Here is a 10,816-nt window from a genome sequence, read left to right on the forward strand (position 1 = left end):
ATAGGAAAAGATGTTTGCCTGACAGCTCCCAGACTTGTAGAAGCAAAAATGTTGTTTGTAGGGACAGCATAGAGCAGACTGTTGCAGGACAAGGACAAGACTACCAGCTTGCCTGTGTGCAGCTTGAAGATTACCAGCCACCACAGGATGATTATTGAGACAGAGACCTCTGGTGATAAACAGCATTTGCTGACATCACTTGAGGGAGAAGCTCTAGCTGAAGAGCTGGGATTGTAACTGTTTTGTGTACTCAGTGAACTGGTAAGGGAGGAGATGTGATGGCTGATAGCTGTGTGGTACCAAAGCATAGCTGATACTGTATGGTACCAAAAGATGAAGGCCTCAGGTCCTCACAGCATTCCTGGCACAGATGTTGTGGTGCTTGGCCCCATGGTCTGCCTGGCTGTACAGAGCTCCAACAGTACAGCCACTTCTTAAGTTCTCCATAGTGGAGACAACCTGAGCAATATGTGTACAAACACCTCTGAGGTTTTGTCCTTGAAATATTCTATCCAATGAGTGAATCAGCAACTGACTCACTGGTCTTGCCTCCCAGCAACTCCTTACCTCACGTCTGTCTCACAGGGTGTTTTTCTGCCCATGTGTTCTTGGTATAACCACATCCCCAGTGCTGCTGCTGAGTCAAACCTTGGGCATCTGAAGATGACAAACCTGACAGCATGCTGCTCTTTTTCTGTTACCATGTTTCCCTCTCCAGCACTGGAGTTCACTGATGGTTCTTGTCACACTGCTGGGGCCAAGTGTTTGCTGCAGTTATCACTGGCAGAGGTCTGTCCATCCCTCTCATCTCACCAATGCCCTGCTGTCAAGTGAAGCCCTGTGGTGTTGTCAGTGCATTTCCTTAGCTCTGTGGTCCCTAAGGTCCTAGCATCCCTCCTGCTGGCAAGCCTGCAAATATTTGTGTCTGTCCTGTCACCTTGCAGATGCAGTGGCTTCCCAGCCCTAGGAAGCCACTTAAGTCACCTCCATAAGTAGCTCAAGACCATTTTGTCAGCCTGCTGTTGACTGTAGTCCTGGCTGTGCAGTCATTAACAAAGGACTGAAATAAGTGAGCTTTTGCGTGCCTCTGCCTTGTCACTTTGAGTCACTAACTCATAGCTTTCCTTGTTACAGGAGTGGGAGAAAGCATGAGAGCACTAGCAGATGGTTTTGTAGGAAAGGACGTTCAGAACTCGGCTGCTCAAGGGACTCGATTACAGTGACTTAGAAATTACTTATAATTTTACACTTTGTTCTAAAATTCTGCTTTGAACATTTGACACTGCATTAAAAATATAAATGTGAGGTGCTCTAACATGTTTACTGTAACTTGCACCATTAAAAGAGTTAACAGCAGGATGACAAAAGAACACCCCTACATCAAAACAGTAATGGCAGAGGGGCAGTCATGGACAGGGAAGCTGTGAATGGAGAGAACGTGGGCAAACTCAGTCTTCCAAATTGAACCAGAGTCTGAGGATGCTGTCTGGTCGCTGGTGTGTGAGAAGAGATGGGAGGATGGGCACTTTGCCATCAGGCCATTGGGCTGCAGGAGTTGAGCTGTGGTGCTGGGGCTGAGTCAGAGCCCAGTGGCTCCTGAGTGTTCTCTCCAGAGCTGGAAGCTGCTGCCTGTCCTGGCAGAGATGTGCAGCCAAGTGCTTTCTGCCTAGAAGTAATGGCCTCTCTCTCTTCCTTTGGCCTCCTTCCATTGCTTTTAGCAGAGGAGCCTAAGGAAAAGCTTGGCTGGCCTGGTTTCCTGCTCACCTCCCTGCTGGGATCCGTGGAGCTTTCTGCCCTCGTGTTGGCCCTGAATAGGGAGCATAGGGAAGGGCAGGTGGGTCCATGGTCCTGCCTCATGTCCCAACTATGTAGGTATTTCACCATGAGTCAGGGTGAGTTGCATCAGGCCTGAATTTTGGGGCTAAAATGCTTCTCCTGAAGGGGAAAGCTCATCTAAGACTGTACTGGACTTGTAATACAGGGATCACAACCCACAGACCTCAGCAATGATCTGTAAATGTGACCAATTTGTCATCATCTGGGGCTCCTGAAGATTTGCATTGTTGATTTATGTGATCTTTCTATTTATCAACTGGTAGCAAAGAGCTATCAGTCCTTCCAGAGGCCGATGAGAGGAGAGGGAACCTTTTTTATCCCAGCTGAATTTCTTTTTGTAGCAGTGAACAATCTGTCGTTTTGGGTTTGTTTTTTTGAGCGTGTGCTTTTTTGTTTCCTTGTTTGCAAACTGTTGTATTTCTGTTTCCTGCTGTGAATGATGAAATGTGTTTTGCAAGAGAGGTCTGCTTCTTCCATTCTTGTGCTGTTCATGTATGCATACCTGCTTGGTAGAAAGAGCAGGAATAAACCAGTGCAAGCTGCAGCCTTGCGAAATTATAGATGTGATTCTTGCATTTGACAGTATATGATGGTTTGCTGTGGTCTGAGCAAGGAACTGGCAGTTTCTTTTTCACATGCACAGGTGGAGGAGAGGCCACTTTATCAGTCATCAACCTCAGAGAGCTTCTGGCACCAGCAAGTGATGGAAGTACTGCCACTAACAAAGGTGTTAGGAAACTTGGTCTGCAAGGATTTACAGTTTAAATATTAAGCACAAGGCTTGGGTGCCTTGTTTGTCTTGTAAGGGGCATTGATCTGAAGATGGGTGATGCAATGCCCAATAACCTGCTGATGTCAATAGATCTGTTACATTGCAAGTCAAAAACCCGTACAACTTGAATGCTAGACATAGGACAAACAGAGATTAGGAAACAAACCTGGCACCACGTCCCACTTCTTGTCGCTGTCTTTACATGCCTTTGTACTGGATCTTTGTGCTTCCTACTTCCAGCTTCTTTTTCAAAGCAGTCTAACTACAGCTCTGCCATAGCCATGGCCTCTGCCTGCAGCTATCTGTGCTCAGCTTCCTGTTCTCCTTAACTTGATGCCTGTCTGGTTCAGTTTGCAGAAGTTGTCCACACGGAGGAGCCTGTTCATTAACAGCCCTCTTTCTCTCTGAAATGCTCATCTATTTGCAGCAGGTTCTCATTGTGCTGTGTTAAGCGGATTTTGAGTGTGATATTCCGTATTTGTGCATCTTCCTGAGGGGAGTTATTTTCAGGTGTGTAACACCTGCATCTTCTGCTGAGTGGAAGGTGCCTGCCTCTGGCAGCACTCCTACCAGCCTATGGTATGATCCTGCTTTAATGGCAGAAAAGTACACCAGGGAGTTGCATTGAGGAAGATGTTACTGTAAAGGGTGTTTTTAAAACTATTTAAGCTGCCAAGTTTTGTGTTCAGATCAGTTTAAGTTTTTAACGTTTTGGGTAAAATAAGACTGGTGAAGATCCTAAATCCACCTTTTAACCGAGCTGCACACAATCAAAATAGACTTGAGCTCCTTTGGCAGGTGCTGGGCAGGCTAAATGTTGTGACTCCTGAAATATTTAAAGGAGCTGCAGAGAGGCGTTGATTGCAAAGAGGAAAAAAGCAAAAGTAATGCACTGCTTCTCTCCCCTTTCTTTCAGAATCAGACTGTTTCAGGCCTTCTTAGCAAATAAAATCAGTTTGTACTAAAAAGTGAGTAGCAATATTCTTTTTTTTAAGTGTAACACATGGGAATTATTTATTATCTTTCCTTGTTGTTTCATGATAGAAAGCCTTTCAGAAGAGCTGGCTATAACTAAGCTTTTCAAGAATGCTGTCTCTCTATACAGCTGTGTATGCATTTGAAAGCATTTCCCACAGATGAGCAAGATGCCTTCTATGCCTACATTGATCTATGAGGTCACACAGAAGATCTTGTGGTGTTAGACCTGGTGAATCTCCTTACCCTCACTTTGTGGTCAGCTCTCTGACTCTAGCACTGGCAGTGCTCATCTGCAGAGACGAAATGACCGTCGCAATTTGCTTTATTCAGCTTGACAGTGATGTTGCAACTGGCAGTAATCGGCAGAGGCTGACAGCAGAATTGCCAAGAGACAAAGAACAGAATGGACTGTGGAGCCTGACCCCAGGGGCCTGGTGGTGTAGGACAGGCGTGCTGGCAAGTCGCTGCAAGGAGAGCTGTTGCTGCTATTGCTTGCTCTGTGGCCAAACAGAGGACTTCTGTTTCCAAAGCTGAGAAGCCCCAGCCTCTTTCAAGCTGTGACTGTTTCAAAACAAGCCTGGACCCAGCTGGGTGAGTGATGTGTGCAGTCACCGGTGTGGTTTGCCCACATTGCTCGATGAAGCATACCAGACACATTGGCAAGGCGCACGTGGTGAGGTCTGTCAGTGACCTTCAGCAGAGTAATCCCAGCATGGGCTCAGCAAGGCAGCGACAGGCTTGACTAGAATAACAGGAGGGGCACAGCAATTAGCTGACTTTGGACCCATCGCACCATATTGACGGGGGAATGCATTCTGTTTTCTAAAGTAAGTCAGTCTACTAAAGTGAATTACCTGAAAGCTGGTGGGAGGGATGCAGGGAGTCACAGGGACAGGAGGCCTTGAGTTGTTCCATCAACTGGCTCACTGTGAGCGCAGGTAGGGCCAGCTCTACAGTACTTACGCAATAGGATTTTTTTTAATAGAATCCAGGTGATGGTATGGTCACATCCTGCCCTGCTGCCGTGCTGTTCTAATATGTAATTAACCTCCTGGCTAAGAATCCAGAGCATCTTCCAGCACTCAGTTCAGCTAACCAACACCCTGTTGCCGTGTCTCATGATGCCTTTGTCAGCAAGGCATGCCTTTGTTGGCAAACCTTTCCCAGCCCCCCCATCTCTGCCTCCTCCCTGACCTCTGCACACTTCCCATGTGCAAGTTAGCCCTGACTGCTGCGCTTTTCATTGGTCTTGGAAGAGTTCCACAGCATTATTCCAAAAGCACTGTAGAAAACATACTCCAATGAAAAATTTAACAGCATGGATTTTTTTTTTTCATTAAGCTGCTAAGAGAGGGATAAGTTCTTTGGGTTTTTCTATTTTTTATCATCAACAAGGTAGCTGAAGAGAGAATAGTTAGAGCTGTTATATGGTTTCCAATGTGGGGCCTGAATTTCTTGCTTTCCCGAGGAACGTTTGCTCTTCTAGGAAGCGTTTTCAGTGCCACCAGTTTAAGAATAGCAATCTTCTTCCTTACGTCTCAAATTTCAGAAGTATGGCTAATCTTTTAGTATGTGGGCAGTATGGGGATTTTTTTAAATGATGAAATACCACTCTTCTGCTGAAGAAAGAATAACTTATAGCACCTAATTCTACAATTTATTTTTTTCTAACCAAGATGAATTCATGAATTAAAAAATTTATATTTTGAACATGGCCTCTTAGCCCTCAGTGCATCAGTTCTGTGATGATTCCGAAGGGAACTGCTCTGCTAAAATAGTTCAAGTGGCAAATTGCTCCCTGGCTACAACTTGAAGCATCAAAACAAAACCCTTCAGTTTCACTGCTGCCTTCCAACAATAGAGACAGTGCTGCAGCTTGGGGGAGATCTCCATTATGGAAATAGTAGAGCCAGCACAGCTCACTCCCACAGAGCAGACGGGCAGTGCCAGCTTTACAGGAGCAAAGCAGCACAGCTGCCCAGGATTGTGCAGAGTAAAGGTTGCAGAGCAAAGAACTTAATGCTGCACCCTTTACTCAAGACATAAGCTTTGCAGCAGGACCTTGCCCCTAAAGGGTTTTTTATCTGGAGCAGCTGTGAGGATGTTTCATGTACCTTGGAGCATCGCATAAGGGATATCTGAACCAAAGCCATTACCTCTTCTGGGGGACAGGCACTGGGAGTTGGAATCTGTATGAAAAGCTGCTAGATTGCCACATCCAAGTAAAGCCCTCTCACTGGGGCAGAGGTTGATCCTCCTCATTGCCCTGAAGCGACGGCACTTCACCCTGCAGCAGGCACAGAATGCTCTCTGGTCCTGGCTTCTGTGAGGGCAGGAACAGCTCTGGCCAGCTTTTCTCTGTTCCTGCCCTCAGCATGGGTCTCCCCAAGGAAGAGAAAGAACACTGCAAGGAAGCCAACTGCTATTTGTGCCTGTTTTAAGATACGATTGGCTCAGCTGCATATCCCTGCCAGCCTTGTTTAAGGAGGTTTTAATAATATGTCTTCTCTTTAGTTTTGTGTACAAGATTAGGAAGTTTTCATCTGTGCCTTTAAAAAAAAAAGCCCACATCCCTGCCAAGATGTATTAGGAGAGCTGCTAAAAAGGAGTCATCCTGTTCCAGGACTGCTCAGCTTATGTAACAGGGAAATCCTAACTAGCAGATACTCTGAAATGGCACGTGCCATTTCAGAATTTTCAGCTGCTTGATTGATACTTTGGATCACGTCTGCTGCTGGTTTATTTAGACATATTTACAAATGTTTTCTCCCCCATATTCGTTTGTACAGGCTGTGTAATGTTATTATAAAATGCAGTAGAGACCTCACCTCACCAAAAGGATCTTTAAATAAAATATATTGTAAAGTGCCAAATACAGTTGTTTTAAAAAAGACAGTTCCAATTAAAACAGGTACTTGGCTGCCGCAGGGGCAGCTTTGCACACCGGGACGTTTCCAGCACAAGTCTTTCGGGCAGGAGATCCCCTCTAGCTCTCCAGCTTCAAGTCCAAAGGCTTTAGGAAGTGCGGCAGAGGCAGATCGTCCAGAGCCTCGGGGAAGTGCTCGGGTGCAATAGTCCTGATCAAGACACGCATGGCGCTGACAAACAGCGACAGGGGAGCCAGGCCCACCAGGCAGAGGAACCGGCTCTCCCCCAGCAAGTCCTGCCACTGCTGCCGGTCGTCCAGCAGTTGTTGCTTCATGGCGAACCGCAGGTCCTGAGGCACGAAGAGGAAGAGGCAGTCGAGGCAGAGCAGCTTGGCACGCACGTTGGCCGCCGGCACTTGGCCTAGCTGCTGCAGCAGGGTGTCCAGGGGGGTGTTCCCCACGGCATCGCGCAGGCAGGGCGACGCGCCGTGCCCCAACAGCAGCAGCAGGCACTCGGGCCGCACCAGCTCGCAGGCCAGGTGCAGGGCCGTCTTGCCGCCTTCCACGCGGCTGCAGCCCCGGCGGTCCAGGTGGGCGGCCCGCTCGGCTGGCGGGAAGGCCTGCACGGCCTTGAGGATGCGGAAGAGGACGCGGACGCGGTTGTAGCGGACGGCCATGGCCAGGTGAGGGGCCGAGGCCTGGCAGCAGCTGAAGCTCTGGCTGGGCACGGCCAGCGCGCTCTGTGGGAACTTAGTGAGCAGGTGCCGGGCGTAGGGCTGGTGGTCGTGCACCAGGGCGTATAGCAGCGCCTCGGAGGGCGAGTAGAGGCTCACCTTGCCCCCGTCCTCCCAGTGGAAGACCTCCATGGTCCGCATGTCCTCCAGGAACCAGACGGGCAGCAGGTCGCGCACCGCTTGGTAGAAGGCGAAGGACGATTTCTTGCACTGCTTCTGCGACTGGGCGCCCGGGCCGCCGACCCACCGCACGCTCCAAGGCATGGCGGGGGGCTTCCTCCCGACCCGGCGAGCAGAGACCGCATCGGCACCGACCTGCGGGAGCGGAGCGCCGTGAGGAGCCGGGCAGCCGGGGCCGCCTCACCGCACCTCGGAGTGCGGAACCCCCCCCACGTCCCCGGTGCTCGGGAACCCGGCGTCTTCTCAGCCTCCCCCCTTTCCTCCGATCCCCGCAGCTCGGGACGCCCTCCGGCTGCCGGTTCCCGGCTCCGTGCCGCACTCACCTCGCCTCTGGGCTCCGTGCCGGCGCGTCGCGGAGGGGCCGGAGCGCGGCGCGGCGCCGCCGGGGCCTTTTATCCCCACCCCCCGCCCCGGGCGGTGAAGGTCGGTCAGGACCCGGGAACTGTCCATCCGCCGCCGATTGGCGGCCGCCCCGGCCCCCCGAGCGCCCATTGGCTGCGGGGAGAGGACGGGGCGCTGCGCCACCGCGTGCGTCATGGGAGGCAAAGTTCCAAGAAACTTGGGAGGCCGCGCGGAGTGCCGGGGGGCGGGGCGGGGGGCGGGGAGAAGCGCAGGGGGCGGGGCGGGGGATCCCGGGCTCTGCATCTGGGGCCTCGCAGGTGGCTGCCGGTCCCCAGGTGTGCCCGACGCATCCGCGTGGTAATGCAGCCCCTTCAGGGACTGCTCTGTGTCGGAGGAAAAGTGCGACCTGCGCCCTGACGCAGCCTGCGGTGACAGAACCTGATATCCCGGCGCGGTTTGAGCGTTACGATGATGTGTATGTTATGTGTGGACCCACAGACGTGGCTTGTTTGTTTGCAGTCCCGCCTGGGTTTAATCGCTTTGGATTAAGTAACTGATCTTATTACTTATCTGGCTATGAGAGGGCTTATCGCAGGTTCCTTGGCACATGATGGAGACTACTCTGTCAGCACAACTCTGACGTGACCTCTTGCAGCTCCTTCGCCTTCTTCCAGCACATTGCACCTTTCATTTTGGAGAAGAGAAGGCTCTGGGGAAACCTCACTGTGGCCTTGCAATACTTGAAGAGAGCATATGAAGAGGGGGAATGGCTGTTTGCAAGTGGGTAGTGATAGGGCAAGGAAGAGTGGTTTTAAACTGAGACAGGGGACGTTTAGGTTAGATATTAGGAGGAAGTTCTTCACACAGAGGGTGGTGACACACTGCAACAGGTTGCCCAAGGAGGTTGTGGATGCCCCATCCCTGGAGGCATTCAAGGCCAGGCTGGATGTGGCTCTGGGCAGCCTGGTCTGCTGGTTGGTGCACATAGCAGGGGGGTTGAAACTAGATGATCTTTGGGGTCCTTTTCAACCCAGGCCATTCTGTGATTCTATGATTCTTTCATCCAGTGGGAAGCACAAAGCACCTCGCTGCCCCAAGACCCACAAAGGGGAAAGCTCTGCAATGGGCGTTGTGCGTTACCTGCGGTAACATACTGGCCAGTGGCTTAATGGGCACGATTGTGGTGTCATTACAGGCAATATCAGAATAGCCAATGTGAACGACGGCGTTGAACGTAGTTAATGTTTAGCATTGCTCTTGAGTAGGAGATAAAGAAAGGGCGATTAATGCATCCCTCAGTTCTGAAGAGGCTGAACAATGTGGGTGTTGGGCTTTCTGAGCTAGTCTGGTGCTGAACGTTTACCAGTTTCCCCAGTTGCAAGCAGGCTTAGGACCAAAGTTCAGCGGCGTTTGGACACAGCCCCCAGGCCGCAGTGCTGGAGTGGCAGAGCTGCAGGTTTGCTTTGAGCCCCTGGAGGCTTTGTCAACAACTCAGGCGGAAACCTGGCGTCCCGCTTAGCTGAACTTCAACATCTTGAGGAGAAGAAGCGGGTGAGGGGTTGGCAGGGAGCTGCTGGGCTGCAATGCTCATGCTGGGTGGCCTTCTACTGCAGCTGTATGGATGCCCTCCCAGCAGCATCCCCTCTGCAGAGCATCTCCTCTGCTTGTCCTCCTCCCAGTGGCCTGTGTTTGTGTCACTCCACTGCTGACTCTGAGCCGAAAGCACCAACCAAGGCTCCCTTCCCTCAGCCTAAAGTCTCCTCCTCACTCCTGTGTGCTGCTCTGCTTCCTGGCTCAGCTTGGTGAGAATCATTGCTACAGAGCCCGAAGTCCTGTAATCCTGGCCCAGTTGCTTTCTCTTCAGTAGGATTAGGGTCAGCTCCTTCCTGACCCACAGCGTGAAAGAAAACCTGTGTTGGGAAAAGCAGGGTGAGCAAGCCTTCTCTTATTACCTTCATTTCCTGGCTGCTGATATGATGCCCTTTCAAAAACCTGCATTCTTGGGATGCAGAGACAAATGGGAACCCAAGCACAGCTCAAAGCCTCCTGTTCTGGCAAGACACGGCTCCCCCAGCTCTGGGGTGAAGGCCATGCCATGAAGGCAGGCTGCTCCCAGATGTCAGCCTGGCCGGGTGGGGGTTCTTCAGCAGAACCCAGATTTTAGGCTTTGAAACCCATTATTTTTAAGCCAGTCTGAGGAGGAGATGGTCCTCCGTATCTGTCTGCAATCTCAGGTCCCTCAGGTTTGGTCACAGGCCACAGGTATCCTTTTTGGCTGGGTCAGTGACTACTCCTTCTTGAGCCTTGATTTTGTCACCTGTGGTAAGTGAGCCACATTCATCCTTTCTGAAACCAGCACAGAATCATAGCTGAGATTGAATTTAACCCAATCTGCTACAGGAGGGGAGCTTAAAAATGTGCCTATCCCTTAGAAGACCAAAGGGGCTGGATGTATTTTGGGGAGCTCTGTTGTGTAAGGGATTGGGGTCCATGGGCTCCTGGCATCCACTGTTGGCTGTGGCCTTCAGCTTGATGCTGCTTGTTAAAAATATTGTCCCAGCTGTATTAATATGACCAGACTGAATTGCATCGGAGCTGAACATTGTGAGCCTAAGGCAGGACATAAATATAGAATCAAAACAGCCTGACATAAGAGTCATCTGTCCTCTTCTGGTGAGAAGTGAAGGGGAAGGAGGACGAGGGCATTCTGGAGTGGTTCTGGGGCACTTCCAGGCTTTGCCCTGAGCCTCAATCAGCCCTGCACAGGGTCTTGGGGCACAAGGGACCCTGGTGTGCCCCTGGTCAGTGTCCGTGCCATAGGACTGTGCGCTCAGCACATTTTTATCCTGGGGTTACATTTGCCTAGACAAAGTCTGCAATCATGAATGATTATTTGTTTGATGTGTTTGCCTAACAGGATTACCCTTATCGTAATGATAGAGCAGCCTGGCCTTGGCACAGCTAAAGCCAAGGGCTGGGGGGAAGGGTGGTCGAGCTCCTGCCTCCCTTGCCCCAAATGAAGCCTGACTCTTTTACCTTGGCAGCACCCAGCCAGTGCTTTGCTGGCATTTAGTGCTCCACTTTTGGAAAGAGCACCTGTGGTGTGT

The 10,816-nt window shown here is 50.8% G+C and overlaps 1 protein-coding gene across 2 annotated transcripts; it reads right to left on the reverse strand.

Moving 5' to 3' along the window:
• Positions 1-6,425: 6,425 nt before the first annotated feature.
• On the reverse strand, positions 6,426-7,795 carry ANKRD9 (ankyrin repeat domain 9). 2 transcript variants are annotated; one of them, XM_031592968.2, is made up of 3 exons: positions 7,691-7,795; positions 7,287-7,502; positions 6,426-7,193 (listed from the first exon to the last, which is right to left on the reverse strand). In XM_031592968.2, exons 2-3 carry the CDS (start codon positions 7,449-7,451, stop codon positions 6,573-6,575), a joined length of 786 nt encoding a protein of 261 aa, XP_031448828.2. In that variant the 5' UTR covers positions 7,452-7,502; positions 7,691-7,795; the 3' UTR covers positions 6,426-6,572. The 2 variants fall into 2 exon arrangements, with proteins under 2 accessions (XP_031448828.2, XP_031448826.2); XM_031592966.2 differs by having other exon boundaries at positions 6,426-7,502.
• Between the last annotated feature and the right edge of the window lie 3,021 nt (positions 7,796-10,816).

The sequence above is a fragment of the Phasianus colchicus genome, chromosome 5 (genome assembly GCF_987193195.1).
Source record: "Phasianus colchicus chromosome 5, bPhaCol1.hap1.1, whole genome shotgun sequence".
NCBI classification, from domain to species: Eukaryota; Metazoa; Chordata; class Aves; order Galliformes; family Phasianidae; genus Phasianus; species Phasianus colchicus.

Coding starts and splice junctions, on each gene's coding strand:
- ANKRD9 (XM_031592966.2), bottom strand. CDS start 7,451: ATGCCTTGGAGCGTGCGGTGGGTCGGCGGCCCGGGCGCCCAGTCGCAG.